At 41.8% G+C, this 21,701-nt stretch overlaps 1 protein-coding gene across 7 annotated transcripts in view; it reads right to left on the bottom strand.

Moving 5' to 3' along the window:
* CARS1 (cysteinyl-tRNA synthetase 1) overlaps positions 1–18,517 on the bottom strand; it is a 67,326-nt gene extending 48,809 nt beyond the window's left edge. For 2 of the 7 annotated variants that reach the window (XM_074997790.1, XM_074997788.1), the window contains exons 1-5: positions 18,394–18,517; positions 8,792–9,037; positions 2,024–2,115; positions 1,089–1,177; positions 668–764 (exon numbers count right to left, since the gene is read on the bottom strand). In XM_074997790.1, coding sequence (XP_074853891.1) covers positions 668–764; positions 1,089–1,177; positions 2,024–2,115; positions 8,792–9,037; positions 18,394–18,418 — 549 coding nt within the window. In that variant the 5' untranslated portion in view covers positions 18,419–18,517. Of the gene's footprint in view, positions 1–667; positions 765–1,088; positions 1,178–2,023; positions 2,116–8,791; positions 9,038–17,308; positions 17,394–18,299; positions 18,315–18,340 lie in introns of those variants that run through there. The other 5 variants (XM_074997791.1, XM_074997792.1, XM_074997795.1 and 2 more) reach the window with 5 other exon arrangements.
* Between the last annotated feature and the right edge of the window lie 3,184 nt (positions 18,518–21,701).

Genomic DNA, 21,701 nt, shown 5'->3' with positions numbered 1-21,701 from the left:
CAAGCACCATCCCCCCTTTTTTTTCCTATTTGCCCCAGATCCCTAAATGGTGCCCCCCCACAGGACTGAACTCAACTCAGGATTTAGCAGGCTCAAACCACTGAGCTACCCCTCCACCCCCAACTTATGCATACAATAGCTCCTCAAGTTTTGCATAAGTTGGGGGTGACTTTTCCCCAGAGGAATGCATGTTCTGCAGCCAGGGAAGCAACAGGAACACCTGGAGCTCCTTTTGAAAGGCAAGCCCTGTGGTTGAGGGGGTAGCTGGGGTGGGTTAAGCCTGGGTAGGGCTGGGGCCAAGAGAGCAGGGCAGAGTTGAGCCAGAGCCAGGTGTGGGGGGGTGAGACAGAGCCACCTGCAGGGGATTTGAACTGGGTCCAGGTGTGGTGAGCTGGAGCCACATGTGCAGGTGGTGAGCCAAAGCTGTGTGCAGGTGGGTGAGCCGGGCTGCAGAGGGTTTGAAGGTGGGGGTTGAACTGGGGCTGCGCAGGGCCGGGGGTTTGAGCCAGGGCCATGGGGAGCAGGATTTTGAGTTGCGCTGAACTCATGTTAATGCAAGTTAAATACAACTCAAAATTGCACATTTCATGGGTTTACTGTACTATCTTCTATTCCTTGGCTTGGTGAACCTATTGTACTTCAGATGCAACTTTAAAAGATACCTTACCTTATCATCAATATCTGTAATATTTATACAGTAGAAGACATCATATTTAAAGTAGTCCCTCAACACTCTTCTCAGAATATCAAATGAGATGTATGACCTTGGAAAAAAAATTCAAAAGACAGAACTACTTTTACTTTCAGTACTGAATAAGGTTTTAAATCCCACAGAGTCAAAATCCCAGCTGAAGTTTCCATAGCAATACTAACTCCCCCAGAGACAATAACAGGCTTTTCGCTGCATAACAACAAATATAAATGGTAATTTTCTTTTACCACCTTAGAGTACTTGAGTTGTCGTCTAACAATACATCTAACTCACTGTACTTGACACGACATATTCCTAGGGATTTTCAACTTTGCTATTTAGTTGCTCAGAATATAAATGGTTAGCTTTTTAATCAAAGGAAGAAACTGTGTGGTACCTGGCATGTCCCATGTGAGACGCATCATAGACTGTTGGACCACAGCAATACCATGTTACTTTTTTGCCATTCTGGGGCTGAAAAACATCCTTAATTGGAAAGGAAGTTACAGTGAGCAGAAGACATTGAAGACACATGATCTCAGAGCAGTAACATCAGAAGCAAAAGCACGTCAATCCAACCAGATTACATGAATTTGCATTCTAACCCAACATCTCTCAATTTTACTCTAAGAAAAGAACGCTAATTTTAGCACACAAACGTAATTTGACTTTTTTCCGTTAGCCCCAGTCTACAAAATGTGATATGAAAGTCTAGACAGCCAGATGGGTCAGATCTTCATTAAACCTTTAGGAGATGTTATTCACAAATGCTAAGGGGAGAACAAAACCCAGTTTACACAGATACTTTTTGGTACAACATGAGGTGTGAATTTATATCACTATAGTTGTACCAGTAATTTGGATGTTCTTGTTTCCATATAAGAGTGGCCTTTTTAAAATTTAGCTCATGGTGCCTAAGGAAGTTTGTTTACAGTAAAATCTAAAACAAATACACTACTCAAACCAGAACAACACTGTCCACCTAGAGCTGTTATATCAGTACTGGTAAAACATTTTCATGTGGAAAACTAATTCTAATCTGGTTCTGAGTTGCATGGGATACAAATATTTATTATGGTTAACAGCAGCAGCAACATGATTAGATCATCCATATGTGCATGCTATTATGATAGAAGACTAAACTCAAATTATACATGGAATATCATAGCACTTCTAATGTCTACAAACATATTTGACTAAGCTAGTAAGATTCAGCAAGAAAAAAAAATCTATTTACTATGCCAAAGAAGCCTGTGAATCAATATGAAAATTTCATCTATCAATTATATTTGCATCTCTACAGAAAGCCCTGCAGTTCTTCCATTCATTCACCTTGTTACGTGTGAGGCTGTTGTAGAGGCAGAGTTTAGACTGTTTTGTTCCTTCTGGGGAAGACCAACTGGGCTGTGTACGTTTCCCTTTACCTGGAAAATAATGTGAAGACAAACTTAAGAACCTTTAAAGAGTATTTTAACAAACATATGGATTTATAGTAAAGGATTTTCCACATATTACTGCCTTAAATTATTTCAAAAGGACAATCATATCTAGAGATGCACAGAAAAAGCTCTGTCAAACAGCCCAAACTAATTATATTAATTAGACATTTCCATTGATGGTAAGGGACGTAATCAATTCCATACAATTTTATTTTCTATTCTCTTGCTTGCCATCAGTTTATATCCCTTTTCAAATTATATAATTTAAAACACAGAAAAAACTGCAGTACAGTAAGCATTAAAGCATGTACAAAAGTTTTGAAATTTAGTCAATCATTGAGTTAACTAAGTTTTCAAAAAGATCTGTAATAACTTATCTTTATAACTCTACTGACCATAATAAGCTTGCATATCTTAAAATACATCTCTAGAGCCCATATTGCTGGAACACGTATTTAGTAGGAGAAAGGAAAGGTGCAGGCTGAGTTTAGAAAGCACTTCACCCTTTTATCACACTGCTTCTGCAAACACCATAATTTACTATAAACACATATCTGAGTGGAGCACCTTTAGTAGAGGAAACAATTTGGTCTTTGAAATACTAATTGTAGGGACCTAATTCATTGTGGTAAAAGAAGTATGATAAATTATGGGACAAAATCCAGCCCTTACCTGACTGTGCTATATTTTGAGGAAGGAATAAGGAGGAAGAGGGACAGAAAAAGGCATGAAGACCAGTGTAATACTGGCTGTAGCTCTAATATAGTGTGGAGCTGGTCAAAAAAAAAGACATTTCCATAAAATGGGGATTTCCAACTTTTTAATAATCTGTTTTCATTCCAAATCAGAATGAAAATTTCAAACTTCTAGTACAATGGAAACACAAACATTTCAACAATGTAAAAATATAAAACATTGAGTATAATATGAAAATGAAGCAAAAAAGTAGGAAAAAACTAACTGAAATTAGTTTTCATGTTCTCATGAAATATTTCAATTTCAATAAACTTGCATTCTACACTGAAAATATCTGTAGAAATCTTTCTGAGCAGCTTTAATGCAGAGCTATCCTACTTTTAAGTAGCAGGGTGCATCAAGCAAAGCACTGTAATATACTCCCAGGCAACACATAAGGCACCTCTAAAAAAAGAATATATACGGCCTCTCTGGCAGCACAACAAGGCTACACCTACCCTAGAGGGTTTTGTTGACAAAATTTGCAGAGTGTCTACACACAAAATGCATTGTACTGTCGACAAAACTCGGCACTTCCGCCAACAGTGTTCTGACTTTCTGCAACAAGGAATAAAAATACCGTGTAAAACTGGTGGTGGGGTGGTTCTCTGTTGACGTCAGGGCTTCTGATTCACTGGGAAGCCCTGTTTACTGAGATTCCGGTTGGCCGCTCTGTTAAGAGCACAGCTAGGCTGTCTGTCTGCTCTCTGTTGACAGAATGGGCTGCTTTTTTGATCTGCTTTTGTGTGTGGATGTAATCCGCTGACAGAAGTTTTGCCAGAAGATCTCTTCTGACAGTAACTTCTACTAACAGATTGCTATAGTGTAGATGCAGCCCAAGAGGGAGGCATAGACCCTAACCCTAACCAGCTGACCATGATTCTCTGAGGATGCAGTGAATGCACACTGGAGTGTTTGGGTAATAGCTGGGTGCAAGTCCAGGAAGGAAGGGTGCCCTGCTGCTTGTGTTGGGAAACTGAAATGCTTCACACACTCCTCTTTCCTAGCTTAAGAGCACATAAGAAGAGAGTACACTCATCTCTCGCTGTACAAGCACAATTGGTTCCTAACTTTTTGCCCATAGGCAAAAACTTGTAAGAGGGACACTAAATTCCTATTCAGATATGTGTAACAGTCTCTGATTGGTTCCAAGTGCTGGCAGTGGCAGCAGATGGCACTGCTTTTGAAAGGTAAGTGAACCTGGGGTTGCAGGGGCAGGGAGGGAAGTATGTTAAAGGCTGTGGGCAGTTTGGGGACATGAGTAGGAGGGAGGGTTTAAAATGGTGGCAGGTGGGGTGGGGGGCAAGGTTCAAGCTGCTGCAGGTTGGGTCGGGGGTGTGTGGTTAAGTCTGCAACAGTTTTGGTCTGAGGGGCCAGTGGGGTTAGGCTACAGCAGTTTGGGTGTACGGGGCAGCAGGGGATTTAAAGTTTTGCCACTTTGGGTGCACAGGGGCTGGTGGTGGGGGTTAGGTTTTGGCAGTTCAGGAGTTCAGGGGGCTTAGGTTTTGGTGGTTTGGGCATGCAGGGGCTAGCACGGGGGGTTTAGGTTTCGGTGGTTCAGGCGTGCAGGGGGTTTACGTTTCGGCAGTTTGGAGGTGCAGGGGCCAGCATGAGTGGTTTATGTTTTAGCGGTTTGGGTGTGCGGGGGCCAGCACGGGGGGGGGGGGGGGGTGTTAGGTTTCGGCGGTTTGGGTGTGCAGGGGTCACCGGGGGGGCTTAGACTTCAGCGGTTCACGCGTCTGGAGGTTGGTGGGCGGGGAGGAGTTAAGTTGTGGTGGTTCAGGTGCACAGGGGTCAGCAGGGGTTTAAGTTGCCACAGTTTGGGTCTGCAGGGCCGGTGGGGGGTGGGGAGGGTGTCAAGCTGCGGCAGGTTGGAGCCGCAGGGAGGAGCAAGGGGGGAGTTCACTCGTCCAGTGAATAAAAGGTCAGTAAATGTGTCCCTTGTTTCAGTGAGTACTCATTTAACGAGGGATGACTGTAGAACTGGATTCTCTCTTTTCCATTATGATTCTAATAATTTTATAATCTTGGGCATCACACCTCTAACATGCTTTAAAAACAAGTAGCAGTAGAATGTCATCCCCTCCAAAAAGCTTCAGTGTGCTTGGCATCTGGCTGCCACTCTCCACATCATCCATGGCTATATTTCAGTGATGTGAAGTCTGACCATTAAGTTAATGTTCTTATAGTTTTAAAGGGAAGTTAATACAATGGGATAATACAAAACCAAGCCATCCCATTTACTTCAGAAGGGTTATTAAGAAGGCGTAGGGGATTCATTTTACTTGCAACTAAAGTATTATCCAATTGTTTACAACCTATATTGTCAAAATAGCTTCCATGTTTTGTCTCTGAACATGCTTGTCACTCAGTTTCCCTGGAAGCATCTTCCTGTGTGTATTGCAACTGAGATCCACAATAATCAACAAAGAAAAGTTTTATATTATTTTATAAAATCAGTTTGTATATATTCCCCACCACACTTTTGAACAATTAGGTAACTAGAGAGGAGGGGCTTAATTCAATATCCTGGCCCAGACAAGAATTAAATGTTTAATCTGTGTACTGTACAATGATCTGAAACATTATTCTATGTAAGTTAACCTGTAGCTCAAGTACAAAAACAGCCTATCCATAAGTGTGTCCAAATACGAGAATATAAACATTTACTATTAGAGTTACAAAGGCTACAATGACATAGATTACTGTTGAAGTCCACAGCCAAATTAACCATAGAAGAAAAAAAGATCTTGTTTACATGTTCAATAGAGGATGTGGTAAGATTCTTTTGGAAGAAAGCAGATTCATTACTTATGATTTCACAGACAGAAATGCACAAACCTACTGAAGCTATCCTATCACCACCCATAACTCTTGGCTGATAAACCAATAAAGCCTTACATAGTTAGTACTATCAAAAACTACTGCCCAAGGAAAACAAATCACCACAGACACCTTCAATATGTCTAGGGTTGAGGACAGACTTTGCAGGACTAGAACGGGCAGCTCCAGGGCCTTGGGAGAGGCAGGGCCTCAGGCAGAAGGGGCAGTACTGGTGACTAGTCTCTCCAAGCCAATGTTTTGGCACCACAGGACACATGATACAACCAGGGCTTTGGTGGTGATTTAAAGTCTTGGGCTCTGGCCACTGCCACAGTAGCAGCAGCCAGGAGCCCTGGGTCCTTTTAAATTACCAGGTCTCTGGGACACTGCATCATTTACCTCCTGCTAGAGGGATTCTTGACTTTGGTGATAAGTAGAAATAAGCCAACAAAACAAAACTATCTGTGCTAGACCTCTTCAAACCAGACTGATAAGGGTTCATAACATTTATGATGACAGGATGTTCTTGGTATTAATTCAGTGCCACCTTTCCAATAACTTCTAGCAAAACAGATTGGGCGTTAACATGATGCAATTTTAAAGCATAGTACATGAGTAAAGTTCTATGAATAATATAATAGCTACTGCATGACTTCTTGAGCAAGGACGTTGCCATAGAGCATTTGCTTAAGGGTAACTGGTGCATAGGAAAGCACCAGAGAACCACCACAAACTCCAAGGAGGTTACATAATAGCCTAGATTAACCAATTAGAATATCCTCAAACATAAACAGTAATTTTTCAATTATCAAAGAAAAACTACATTCTTTTCAGACAGTCATTTGCCCTGTTAATAATAATCTTAAAAAGGGTAGTATTCAGTTTACATTCCTACAAACTTATATAGTATATAAAATCTCTATTTCCGTAACCCATTGCAAAAGAAAACTGAATTACTCTGACTGAGCTGACCCTCTTGGTATGTTATTTCTTATGACCCTTGTGTGAGCCATTCCCCACCCCGATCCCCTTAATTTGCACTGCTAACCAGTGGAGGGAAAAGGATTGTTTGCTCTGATGAGTGGTGGAATGAGATGGAGCTGGTGTGGCCTGGTTGTCTGAGTGGACTTAACAGGTATTACAAATGTCATCCTATGCTGATCCAAATCTATGGAAAACCCAACCACTGGGTTCTGAAACCCAGCAACCAACAACCTAGCCGGAGAGTTTCCTCACTTCCCAGCAGTGAGGCTGAGCAGAACCTCGGCTCAAGAACAAAGGATTAAGCGACGTGAGGGGGAGGACATTTGTAGGAACTCCTTCAGAGGCTGATCCAAAGCTTCAGGTACAACACGGATGCTGTGGATATATGACTTATGCCTATTCTTAATATTATTAAAAACACTGAAAATCAATTTCTTTAGGTGAAGAACCTACGAAAACAAATAAGGAAATAGCTTCACTATTTCAAATATCTCTGGATCCATCATTTATACCACATTATGAGCTACGCCAACGGTAGAACTTTGTGGTATTTGCTAACGATATATTTAGGAGTTTGTGTTACACTGTTGGTGACACATCTCTAATCACCTAGCAGGAACAGATGGATGATTTTCACTCCCTTTTAGTCTACGACTCAGGTGGCAATGGTAGCAATTGTGAGTTCTGTTGAATCCATTCTGTTCCTTCTTTTATTTGTATGCTCTAAAGTCATTAGTGCTATGTTTATACTAAAGAGATACTTGTATCCCAAAACAACTACTCTGCATCTACGAAAACGTGTCTGATATTTCAAAATATTTTTCAAAATACGTCACACTATTTCAGCATCCCTCTATACCTTGTTGCAGGAGAAATAAGAGATGCCTCAAAATAACTCAGTATTTTGACATTTGGCACTGTGCAGACATCGCCAAATGCTGAAATAGCCTAATTCAAAGCTTGCGCAAATTGCATATCTTATTTGAGCTAAGGGTGCAGTGTAAACGTAGCCTAGGAGATTCTATATGCAGCCAAATACTACAATACCTAAAGTATATTAATGGCACCCAGCTTTCTGTCCATCACATCCACATATGGCAGGATAAATGTAGCTGTTTTGACCATGGACCTTTTTGCAGTTATCCATGACTTTCCTACCTCAGGACTAGGTTACTGTAATACACTCTATATGGAGCTATACCTTGAGAACATTTGAAAAATTCAGCTAACACAGAATGAACACTGTACCTGTTTAAGCCTCACACCAGAAGCTCATAGTACAATTCCAGATACCAGGTTCATTTGGATGTGGATTTCCAGGTGGCATTCAACATGCTCATTTTCCCTTTTACACTCCTAAAAATCTAAGGAGCCACCTCTCTTTCCTCAGCCATACTGTCACAGTTGTGATCAGCAGACACACCTAACTTCTCTGGTGTTACTTTCCCATTTGGTTTGCTAGGGCCTGAATATAGTAAAACCCTGAATTATGCAGGGGTTGCAGGAAAGCAACCCCCACCCAACTCTAATTTTTGTGCAAGTCATTGTGGGGAGCCGGGAATCAGGCTGCTGCTTGATTCCTAGCTCCCTGCCACTTGCAGGACCCGGCAAACCGAACAGCTCACTAGGGCTGGTCAGTTTCTTGGATGCTTCTTCCTGTCTTCCCCCAGCCGCATGGCTGTCAGCCTGACAGCGGTATCGCTGGGGGAAGGCAGGGAGAAGGCTTTTAACCCGCCTATCTCCCCACAGCTGCAGGCAGCTATGCAGGCTGAGAGACACAGAGCAGCTTGAAGTTGTGCTTAACTCACATCGAAGTGAGTTATGTGCAATCTGAAGCCACATATTTCAGGGATTTGCTGTATGTCAAACTTCTAGATGCTCTCCAAAGGCCATTCTTTTCTTTCCTGGGCATTTGAGGGGTTTATGTTTATACCTGCTGGTGAGTTGATAAGAGTGTTTGCAACCTGTTAAATTGCATGTAAATATTGTTTTGATGTTGTGAATTTAAAATTACATAAATATCACCCACCACATGGGTGGGAAATAGTTTAGGTTCTTTGCGACAAAATAAATGTCTGCTAACTTGTAATTTGCCCACTAACTCCATGTTACTACTCACTTGTCTGAAGTTTACAAGGTTCAATCTTTTCATTGTTGCCACCATAGATTGCTTCTATGTGCCTGTACCATCGAACAACATGAAAATGCTGGTCCATTGGTGGCCTCGAAAACTGTCTGAATACCTCCACGTCTGCATGTGAAAATGTGAACCCCTGGATATAACTACGAGTGCTGAGGTACTTGTCCAAAGCCTTCACCCTGGCTTCCTCTTCACTAATGCTCAGAATGAAACTGTAGTTGGAAGCTGCAAAGAAGAGGCATAGGACATATGGTCAGAACTAAAGTAAAACAAAAAAAGGCACATTATGATTAAAAATATATATCAAAGCTTGGAAGGAAAATAATATAACTGAAACAAGTGGGTGCATACTGGAAATTGACAGCAAATTTGAGCGAAAAATATTTTGTCAAATGTAATGAACAACCATAAAAGGCTGTTATAAATAGTCTTTTTTTATTTTTATTCAGATTACTTTCTTCCATCGTAAATTTCAGGGGGAATCATAGCTTTGCCTCAGAGGCAAAGGCACAGACCCAGGACTTTTCATGAAACAAAATATAGTTTATAGACAGTTATAGAGCATCTTCTATGCCTAATGGGCTTAATCAGCATTTCTCTCTGTTCACTGTCTGTCCCACAAAGTTTTACATTACATATGATTAACTTTATGTACTGTGCATAGCCATATTAATTTCAGTGAAATTATTCATGAATAAAGATTGTACTGAAACCTATAAAAGTCTGTGCTTAAATCTTTGCAGGGCTGGGGCCTAAGTGTGGTGTCCTAATTTGATGCCCACCTTCCCCTACTTGCTCTGACAGACAGACAAATGTTTGCAGAATATTAAATCACAGCCATTGGTGTTATGTGTATCTCCCCTGAATTAGTTTTTTCCCCTCAAATGTGTATACAATATACATCAAAATGGAAAGGATTCATATTAATGAACAGAAGAGATGTTACAGTACCCCACATGTACACCTCTTCTTTTCCATGACTCAGTTTAGCCTGCAATCATGCAAATATAAAGTAGACTTTGTTTTATATAGACATTGGACCTCCCTGATCCAGCACTCTTGGGACCTGACTGGTCCTGGAGAAGCGAGTTTGCTGGACTGGGGAAATCAATCAGTTCTGGCACCTCTGCTGTTGGACTCCAGGCTCTCCTTGGGACTGACCCTGCAGGGCTCCCTTCCTGGCCATGGGGCTCTGCTGCCCCCATGCCACGGGGCTCCTGGTTTCACAGCTCTACGACTGGCAGCCACCAGGCCCCCAGCTCTGTGGCAAAGTCCGGGACACCTGGCTCCTCTACTCTGAGACCGCCAGGCTCCCTGCTCTCGGACCCCCTGGGCTCTGTGGCCAGCCCCAGACCCAAGGGCTCTGCTGCCCCTGGGCTCCAGGCTCCATGGTCAGCCCCCGCCACTTGGTTCTGCTCACAGCCACTGGCCTCCAAGGGTTCTCTGGTTTAGGGGCTGTCTGGTCCAGCTGGACCACAGATGTTGCCAGACCAGCGTGTCCCAGACCTGAGAGGTTCAACTTGCAGTTTGTTTTATAAACATTAAGTAACTTGTAAACTTGAAAGAGCATACAACATTTACAAAGGGAGAAGTTGCAGTTATAAAATCTGTACTAACACGTTTAGTACACGAAGTCTTAAATCTTTCCCTAACAACTCAGCACTTCAGAGTGCTTTCCATGTTCAAAACACTGTGCAAACTTAACTGACTGTCTTGCAAGGCAAAAAAGAGAAAAAGAAAAATTAATATATTCCAAGAGTCATACAGTGAGTTGCTGTCTGTGCCAGGTGTAGAACATACAAGTTCCTATCTCCAAATCTGATATTCAAGAGCACATCATCAATTTTTTACTTCTAATATGGTCATCTTGCTCTTCTGTGGAAGTCTTCATATAGCTTCCATAGCACTATGTTTATTGCCACCACACGGCATTTGACAAGAAAACCAACAAATTACAAGTGGGTATGGGAACTCTGGAGGTTGGGGGAGATTCTTTCAGCAGTGCTTAAGAAGTATCTGCTGAGACTGAGGTTGTGTGTGTGGCCCATCTCCTATGAGGAACAAAAACAAAACAACTTTAAGTTTAATGGAATATTTCAGCTGCTCATATGGTCCCCATGAATGATTCTAACTAGAAGCAATGCAGGATAGTAGCCATTATAAAATCAAGAGATAAATATTAGTCATGTACGGCCATGTCTACACTATCCCAAAACTTCAAAATGGCCATTCTGAAGTTTATTAATGAAGCGCTGAAATACAAATTGCCGCGGCTTACTGCCACGCGGCTCGTCCAGAGAGGGCTCCTTTTTGAAAGGACCCCATCAACGTCAAAATCCCCTTATTCCTATCAGCAGATAAGAATAAGGGGATTTCAAAGTTGCTGGAGTCCTTTCGAAAAGGAGCCCTGTCTGGATGAGCCACAGCAATTTCAAAGTGCCGCAGCTGCCAGCATTCTAATGAGGCACTGAATATGTATTTCAGCGCTTCATTGGTAAACTTCAAATCGGCCACTTCCATGGCCATTTCAAAGTTTTGGGATAGTGTAGACGTAGCTGTACAGTTCTAAAACCGTATTTACATTAAGCATCCTTTTTGAGAAGGCAGTAACATAGAGGGGTGATGTATAAATGCTAGCGTGATAAACTAATCTGTATGTTGCTACATGACTTATTAGGTCATGAGCTTTCATACTAAGACCCATTTGTTCCGATGATTGAAGTAGGAAAATATAGTATCCAGGGTTTATATCGCAGGGAGGGAAGGGAAGGGAGGAAAAAAAAAGTGTATTTTACCCTTTACACATCTTTTACTACATCCTGCTTAGTGCAATGAACAGAATTGGTGACAAAAGCCAGTCACAACAATTATTTTACACACACACACACACACACAATTTGGGTCAGCTCAATGAGAAACTTTAACAATCTCCCTCAAAATGCACTTTTATCCATGTTGGATAAAGGGGGTTTTGTTTGTTTTTAAAAGGTACATAGGATTAAGATGGGATCAAGAACTTGATTTCTCTGTAAATGTTTCATGTTTGTAAATATTGGAATATGTACTACTATCTCTGGTAGGTGCTTACGAAAATGAAACATTCATTAATGTAAGATGTAAACTGGTTGATCTGTTTGAAATCTGAATTGCCGGATAAGCTCCATGATATATTGTATGTAGGTAAGATCTGGAAAACAACATAACCCCTAGGAGAAAAATTCATATCACAAGACAGATGTCTCAAAAATACTCTAGAGTTATTTTAACAGAGGCAGCATTATGGCAGTTGTGAGCTGTAACTAATTTAAGGAAACTTGTAAACCTGAGTAATGATCTGTGCATGCTACACCCTAAAATCATTGAGAAGGAAGTGGTATAGTATCCTGTGTCTCTTGTTTACACAAACTCATTAACTAATTGGACAGATATAAAAACACATGACTCCTTCTGAATGCAAGGGAAACTAGATGGCTCAGAGGATTTACTGTTCTGTTACTGGCTCAAACTCAGACAAAATTCAAGAGTTGTTACAATCTAATCCTGTCAAAACAAAAAGCAGTCAAGTAGCACTTTAAAGACTAGCAAAATAGTTTATTAGGTGAGCTTTCGTGGGACAGACCCACTTCTTCAGACCATAGCCAGACCAGAACAGACTCAAATAAATATTGAGTTTTGATAGTGTATAGACTAGCACGGCTCCCTCTCTGTTACTATTCAATCTAATCCTGGTTTGCTGACATGTAAAATACACTGGCTTCCCTCTGGTTCCTTCTGGTGGTTAACAGCTACTCTGGAAGTCACCTCCACATTTACTATTGTGTCAGACTCAAGTGCACATGAATGAACATAAAGAATGAACATCCATCTCTCAAATTTAGCTGTGATTCCTACAGAACAAGGTTGAAGCTTATTAATGGGCAGACTTGGAAGCACTGCACTGCTAAATTTCATGGCACAGCTCTTGTACAGACAGAATACTTCAGATTGCAATTATCTGAACTTGTCGAGCAAACACAAAACAAATCTCCACACCCATTTAAAGCTTGAACTATTTTTTAATTAATGAAAATAAAAATCAGTATGCCAAGTTCAAATTTGATTTACACCACAATGAAAAAAAGCCCATCATCCTATTCCCTAGTGGACTAATATCCTTTTTAGAAGGGGGGAAAAAAATACACCTATTACAATCCAACTTGACAGGCAGCTTTTTTTCCCCAGAGAAAAAGAATGCTGCAGAGGCACTAAACAACACAGAATTAAAACTCATCTGATTGTAATGATCCACTGGCAATTATTAAATCGCCCAAGTTCTCACTTTTTAAATATACACTTTGAACATCAGTAACTGGGAAACAGTTGTTTTTTTTTTTTTTTAAAAGAAATCTTTTCCGAACTATTAATACGTAACAAATTTCAAATTTTCCCAAAGATAAAAGTTTAGCACCACTTAGCTTCACTACAGAGACTAATATGGTGCTAGTTTTTGTATGTTAATTAATATAGTTGTATGAACCCTCAGTGTGATATAACTGTCAACGTTTTCAACTTTCCATATATGGAAAATTATGCCACCTAATGCCTCATAACAGTATGACCTTCTATGGAAGGTTCTCATAAGACAGAAAGACAGTAAGACATTTGTCTGTATGTACCATTTACATGAAAGATTAAAAAAAATCTTGAAATCTTGTGGTGCAACCCATCCATAACACACCTTTAATTAAATTATACCAATGTTGTGAGTTTCACTTCTGTAAGACATGAATCCTGAAAATAAACGGTATTTTGTATTCACGGGGCCTTTCTGTTGTCAAAATCATCAGCAGTACTGCAGGGATAGAAGGGACATTAGAGTTGAAGAGCATACACGCCTACAGATATATGGGGATACTTTACTTCAGTGGTGTACCAGCTTTATTGGGCCCAACACCTTCGAAGCCATTCCGGTAACATGGTCAGTCATTTGTACAAGCCAAATGGAAGGACCCCTCAGCTTGGGAACCTCTGCTGTACAGAAGGTTGTGTCTGCCAAGGCACTGGCAATGGAAAATGATTACAAATATTCATACAGATTCATAAAACTTATTTTACTCCAACTGTTAGCCTCACTGTTCAAGAACTGCTAAATGTTCAGAGCTAAAATGACCAAATTGGGTATGCAGCTTCTTCTTATCATAACTTAAGAGTTTGGCTGTGCCAGGAAAGAGGGATGTCCTGGAAAAGGACTGCTTTTCATAAAATAGGAGCAAATGTTGAAAGAGACTGAACCAAGATGAGCCAGAAAAATAGGATGAACCTGGAGTAGAATTGCTTCTCAAGAAACCTGACAGAAAAGGGATAACAAAAAGTTATACTAGTATTCTGTTTAAACAAATAAAAATTTACTTAATAAAATAACATTATTTTTTGCAGAATACAATCATTAACTAAGGCCTGTGCATTTTCATTTTATTAAAAAAAAAACCACCACCACAAAAACACAACCTTGAGTTAAGGGCCTGAGCAACACTGGGTAAATCTGCTAATTCTATACATATAAGGACATTTTAAAGATCTGATTCTCTTCTGCATTATTTAGGGTGATATGCAGTTTAAAAATAGTATACATAAGTACATTTTGCTTTATTATTAACACCACTTCAGATTACTTTTTCCATCATTTCTGCTGCCTCTTTACATTTTGCATATTACTCACCTTAGTCACTGAAAACAGACTAAGGAAGCCATGCAAAAATTCTGCCCATAGGAGCAGGACATCTTTTCTCCCACTATCCATCAGCCACACAACAAAGATGGAGGTGTAGATTTTGTAACTGGGTTATTAAATTTTTGGTGACATTATTGCAAAAGCTAGATGGAAGAATGTACACAAATAGAAGAGAGGGCATAGAAATACAATCAGATAAATAGACAACATTTCAACACAAATGATGCATAGTGGGGTCATAAACTATTTTTCTGGCCATAACTACTGTCAGAAGGAAGGCTCAAATAAAGCAGGATCTAATGTAGTCAGTTTCAGTTTTGTTTTTTAGTTTTTGTTTCCAATTCTTACAAATAGAAACACCACATCTACACTACACTTCATTTACAGTAGCATGTAGCACATATGCCAGGGATTCCCAACCTATGAGTTGGGACCCAAACATGGGTCATGATTATATTTGTTAAGGGTCGCCAGCAGCTCAAAGCTGCATGTGGTTCTTAAAGAAGCCACTTGAAGCTCCTTAACGCTGCCACATCCAGCAGTTCTGTCAATAGAGAAGTAATTACACATTACAAAGACAGCTTCTCCCACCTTTGATATTTGTAGCCATCCCAGGCAAGCCACTTACTAGACTCTTGCAGTAAGTAATTTTCCCTTCACCTCCCTTCCCCCACGTTTTGCCTCCCCTTCTGTTCTATGTAGCTGATTTGTCAGTTTTCATTTTTTTGTTTGTGCCTCCCCCCCAGTTCCTGAGTGTCACTCTCCCAGCCCCTGAGCGTTACTCCCCCCAGCCTCTCCAGCCTTTGAGTGTGGGGTCTAACCTGAGGTGAGGTGAGGAAGCAGTTTAGGGATGAGGGACTTTCATAGTGTTATCATTATTATTTTATTTTCCCTTTTTCTATGAAATAACTACTATGAATATATAAACATGAGGGGGCACAATTTCATATTCTTGCCTCAGGTGGAAAATTAACTAGTTAAAGTACTGCACTCCCCAGCCTCCATTTTTGAATTGCCTTGGGTCACGAAGTCCTCCTGAATTGTTAAAATGGGACCCTGTCTGGAAAAGGTTGGGAACCGCTATATATGCAGCAACGAAGGGTCCTGTGGCACCTTACAGACTAACAGAAAAGTTTTGAGCATGAGCTTTCGTGAGCACAAACTCACTTCATAGCATCTGATGAAGTGAGTCTGTGCTCACGAAAGCTCATGCTCAAAACTTTTCTGCTAGTCTATAAGGTGCCACAGGACCCTTCGTAGCTGTTACAGATCCAGACTAACACGGCTACCCCTCCGATACTTGACGCTATATATGCAGTTACTTGATGCATAGAAAGGAGACTGTATCTACTCTGCAGTGTGTAGTTAAATGCAACAGTGACAGAGGGGAGGCTGTGGAAGAAGTCTACAGTAGCTTCCTGAAGCAGAAAAAGGCATCTGCAGTGAGGACACAGTGCGATACTACATTACTAAAAATAGCCTTATAAATAGAGAGGCGCTGCTTTGGCCTATAGTACAGGGCTATATAGGGGTACAGCTGAGTACATAACCACGGGGTTCAGAAAAATGCCTGTACTCTATTTATCTCCACATAGTCCCATCATCTATACTGTTACTTATATCTGTGTTAGGAGGGCAAAGTAGTGTGTATGTTCTACACAACAGCAAAAGGCATTTGCAGTATAGATTTGCCTAAAATTATAATACTTTGGTGAAACACTAGAGAATACTTAAATTCAAAACAAAAAAATTATGAAAATTGTTTATATTAGACTATGCAAATACATACTTTTAGTACACAAGTTTTTCAACCACTCAGCGGATTTATAAGTAATATTGGTAGTACATTTATACCAAAAGTTTTCCAGATAATTCATGGCTGGTTATTTCAATTATTCTTATTTAAATTGTCAGATATAACTCAGGAAAAAGAGTGCACTTGATAAACATGGAAATATTATTATTACTTGTTAAACACAACTATTAGTAATATTTTCAATAAATATAAAGAGATCTTCATTTTGTTTTATGTTTGCGTAGTGCCCTACAATGGGCCTCACTGCAATATTTACAATAATTACTTAAAAGCCTGATTTTTTTAAAGATTGGCAAGACAACAGATGCTCCCTGGATAGAACACTGTCAATTATTCCAGTACAACCTGAGCTGTTGCTCCCACTTTGACTAGCAATGTCCTGTATACCCATGCCGCATATATAAGCATAGATAAGCCTAGTGAAACCCCTCACTCATCACTGACAAGGGTGAGTGAAGTCTCTGCTCTATAGCCATGGCTGAGAGCCAGATGGCTTTTAGCTGTCAGCTCATGGAGTTAAACTACAATGCAAAACTTCTTGGTGAAGTTGGCTGAAAAAATTCTTCTCATAAAACTAGCCATGCTTATTTAAAAAACTCTTCTTGGAGAGGATGCTTCCTCAAACACTAGGGAGTAGGGGAAGGAGCACTCAGAAAGTACTGTAGCACAACCTGGCTCATGTGGGAAGAGTGTAAGGGCTACTCTGTGGAGCTGGGTTGATGTAAGGGGTCTGGAATGCAGACAGTCACTCCTTTGCTTTTAATCACAGTCATGTGCTAAGTTTGTCTCTCTGAAACAAACACCATAACACACTGATTCTTATAACCTGTAGAGCCCATCATTAGAAGAGACTGTCCCACTGACAAACAGTACTGTGGCTGCACAGGAAGGAACGCAGTATTTAGGAGACAAAAGAGAAGGGACAACACAGGATACTTAATCTATCTGACATGGATTCCCAGCCACCTACATACCAGCAACGTTATTTCAGGCTTGTATTGCTGGTATTCCAAGTTTTGCCTCATATCATTGGAGGTCATCTCATTGTGCTACCACCATGCAGTTTCCCTGGGAACAATCAAACCCAAGACAAACTCTGGATTTTTCACATCCTGGAGTGCCAGTTACACTGACACAGTGCAGACCAAGCCTGGGTCAGGCAGACAGACACAGCTGCCCAGAAAGGTTAGTATCCATATGCTTTGTTACTCTGATAGCCTTTTCTTTAATCCTCCATGGTGTAGTTTCAAAGGCACATATAACAGCTAGGCATCCAGGGGAGCTGGGTATCTAAATGCCATTTGTGCCTTTAAAAGCTCTCTCTTTAAATCCAGCATCTTTACACTTCTCAGCCCCCACAACTGATGAGTGTTTGTCTCACTAATTCTCATCTATATGGCAGGAAGACATCCGTGTGACCTTCACATGAGCTGAACTAGATCTCCCAGATCTTGAAACTACACAGAAGTAACACTGCCTCTTTCCGACATACTAGAAAAAAGCAAACATCTGATTTCACACACCACGGCTAGAACACTTGCACGGCCTGTCATTTGTAGACTCTCCCCAATTTTTAACAGGTCTTGCATACGTGCTCCCATCACAGCAGTGTTTTGGTACCGCGCTAAGATAACGAACAGAGCTGCCACAGCACAGGAAGGCAGAGCCATAGCCATGCCTGGGGATTAGCCAGAGCCGGACACAGCATGGTGGCACACTGGGGTGCAGTGACATCACGCTCCATCGCTATGGGCCAGGGGACAATGACACCATGAGTTCCGGTGACATCGTTACCCCCCGCTATGACGTCACGATACGGGGCAGCAATGGGGCACGATAACCGCCTAGCGCGCGGCTAGAAGAGCCCTGCGCCCCCGGCAGTGAATATACCGGGACAGGCGGCTCACAGGACATCAGGCGCGAGGACGCAGTGACCCCTTGACATATCGCAGTGTCCCTACCTCACGGGACACAGCGACACGGATCCCCCCCGGCCCCGCACCTCTGTCGGCCTTAAAGGGGCCGCGCCCGTCTGAGTCGGAACCCGGCACTCACTGTGCTCCCCGCCGGCTGCCGCCATTCCGCTCTCTCCTGCCGCTCCTCCCTCTGCCGTGTCTAGACGACTAGTCTTTTCACAGGCTGATGCAAGATCGCGCCCGGATGAAAACTCATCGCTCCACCTCAGACGACACTTCCGGTGACCGCTGTGTAACCGGGCAACGAGAAGAAACACACTCGAGGGCCGGTCAGTGTCACGTGACGGAGACGGTGGGCTGGTGTGACTAGAGCTTCTTACGCATGCGCGAATGGGACTCGCCTTTCCAGTCTCTCATCTTACGTCCTCGCCCCCTCTCCCAGGGGCGGGGCTTGCGACCTCCTTCCTTCCCCCGCACAGCTGTAGGAGGTGGTGCTCGTGTGGCTCCTGTCCGGTCTACCAGCTGGGGCCCTGCGCGGGGGGCTGGCAGAGGGTCCTTAGCTCCCCCTCCTTGCAAGCGTTAGGATCTGAAAGCTTCCCCTCCCCACCGAAGCAATGGAGGAAATACCTACAGGGTTGCCAGCTGCCCTGGATCTGAAACCATTGCCACAAATGGTATGTGGTCCGGGAGAGCTGGCAACCCTTCACCACGATATCTGCAGGGTGGGCACTAGGCAGCGCTGCCAGCCCAAGCATGCAGAAGATCACCAGTCAGGGCCTTGCTCCTCACAAAAACCTTGATCCACTCATCCCTCGCTATACGAGCACAGTTGGTTCCCAACTTTCTGCTCCTAGGTGAGGACTCACAAGAGGGACACTCTATTACCATTTGAGCTCACAACCCCAGGTTTAGCAGGCCAATACTCAAACCACTGACCTATCCCTCCCCCCATTAAAATACATGTAAAATATTACCATTAAAATACATGTAAAAATCGCTGATTGCTTCCTAGTACTCCTGTCTCGGGGAAGGAGTGGCAGCAGGTGGTGCTACTTTTGAAAGGTGAGTGAACCTTGTGTCCAGGAGGGTTAAAGGCTGGGGGCAGTTTGGAGCTGTAAGCAGGAGGGAGGGTTAAAATCTGGTGGTGGGCTGGGTTTCAGGCTGCTGCAGTTTGGGGCCATGAGGCCAGTGTGGGGTTCAGTAGGCAAGGGGGTCTGGATCCCCCAGTTTGGAGCTGTGGGTTCAGGCTGCTGTGGTACAGGGCCACAGAGCTGGTAGGGGGGCCTGGCTGACAGTGGTCGTGTCTACACGTGCCCCAAACTTCGAAATAGCCATGCAAATGGCCATTTCGAAGTTTACTAATGAAGCGCTGAAATGCGTATTCAGCGCTTCATTAGCACGCGGGCGGCAGCCACGCTTCGAAATTGACGTTCCTTGCCGCCACGCGGCGCGTCCAGCCAGGGCTCCTTTTCGAAAGGACCCTGGCTACTTTGAAGTCCCCTTATTCACATCTGCTCATAGGAATAAGGGGACTTAGAAGTAGCTGGAGTCCTTTCGAAAGGAGCCCCGTCTGGATGAGCTGTGCCAATTTCCAAGAGCCACGGCCGCCCGTATGCTGATGAGGCGCTGAATATGTATTTCAGCGCTTCATTAGTGAACTTCAAAATGGCAATTTGCATGGCCATTTTGAAGTTTTTGGCTAGTGTAGACGTAGCCACTGTGTTTTAGTTCCAGCCAGACCATCATAGTAAGAATGATAGGGAAGGAAGGCGTTTGTAATTCTCTGTTTACCATGGTGGGCCACATACACAGCTCTTTGTTAATGTGGACTGCTTCCAATCTCTCTCTTAATTGTAGGGCCCAGATGTCGTCACATAAACCCTAACTTCTGCTGAGAATGACTGCTCTCAACAGGATCACACACACTGTGATACGTACACATGCCTAATGGTTACATTTTTGGCAACTGTCCATTACAATATGCTAGCATTAAATGATAGAATTCAGGATTTCTTCCTTTTATTAACCCTTTAATCATAATGATTCTTCCGTAGTATAACTTTCACTTGACTTAGGTGGACCAAAACATGAAACATTAAATTCTGGTCTAGCTCATAGTGAGATTTGTCAAAAAGCATGAAGCTTATGAAATCTTTTAGCAATAGCGCAATAAGCAATGACCTGAAGGTATAAACAGTTAAGATGCATAGTTGATAAAGTTAAATTGTGTCAAATAATGCCACAGATAGCCACTAAAGTTGTTATAACCGTGAGCAGTTGGCAGCTAGGGTATTGTTCAGAAGGATGCTTAGAGATAATTGTCCCTCTTCTCTTTCCAGTTTCCAACTGGATCAGCAAAAGATCCATCAAAAACTAAGATCTTGTCTACACCTGGCTTTTAATCGGTAGTACAGCTGCACTTATGCAAACAGTATGAACACATTGGTGTGATTTTCTCTTCAGGATTTTGTACTGGCATAGCTACTGCTGTAGCTAAAAGAAAGAGACGTTAAGAGAGACCTTGTAAAAGAATTCGTGAGTGTTATCAATTAAAAGACATCACTGAAAGGTATATCATGATCACAGAGTAGCCACAAATAGCCTCTAAAACTTTCTTAAATTCAGTCCAAGGACAGGAGAAAGATTATTAACCTCTCTCAATATACTTGGATCAAAAGAAAAAAAAAAGTTGTTGCAGTATGAATAGTATTTTAAAAAACAGAGTCCAATTACTACAACAAAACCTAAGTTAGAGATTGAATGACACAGCATATTTGAAAAAGTGAAAAATATTTTAATAGCAAAATATATAGAAGTACATATCAAACAATACATTTGAAATAGAAATTCTATTTGTATAATTCCATTAGATTGCATCATAAAACAATACAGTACTTGAATAATTAAAACTAGATTTATCTATTATTGTAAATATTGATTATACTATTTATTAGTAAACCAGGTCCATTCAACCAAATTGCACTTTACAAAACCAAATGCAAAATTATGTATCTAGGAACAAGAAATGCAGGCCATTGCTACAGAATGGGAGACACTCTCCTGGAAATCAATGCCTGTGAAAAGGATATGAAGGCCCACAGTAAAGAAACACCACCCCTACATAATGCTGTATCAGAGGGCAGTGTAATCTTTGGATACATAAAGGCTACGTCTACACTAGAAGCATCCATCTATAGAAGTTCCTGTTGGAAGAGATGTTCTGACAAAACTTCTGTCGACAAATCGGGTCTACATGTAAAAGTAGATCAATCTTTTGATCCACTCTGACAAAAGGGACCCCTGGAGCAGCTACGCAGCTTTTTTGTTGACAAAACTCTCTAGTGTAGACATAGCCAAAGAGTTTAGTGAGTAGTGGCGATCTCACTTCTGTAGCACTAGTGAGATCAATAGCAGAATAGTGCATGTAATTATGGAGTGAATATTTAA

The sequence above is a fragment of the Carettochelys insculpta genome, chromosome 6, assembly GCF_033958435.1.
Source record: "Carettochelys insculpta isolate YL-2023 chromosome 6, ASM3395843v1, whole genome shotgun sequence".
NCBI classification, from domain to species: domain Eukaryota; kingdom Metazoa; phylum Chordata; order Testudines; family Carettochelyidae; genus Carettochelys; species Carettochelys insculpta.
The sequence above is the reverse complement of the archived record's forward strand: the minus strand, read 5'-3'. Positions and strand labels throughout refer to the sequence as shown.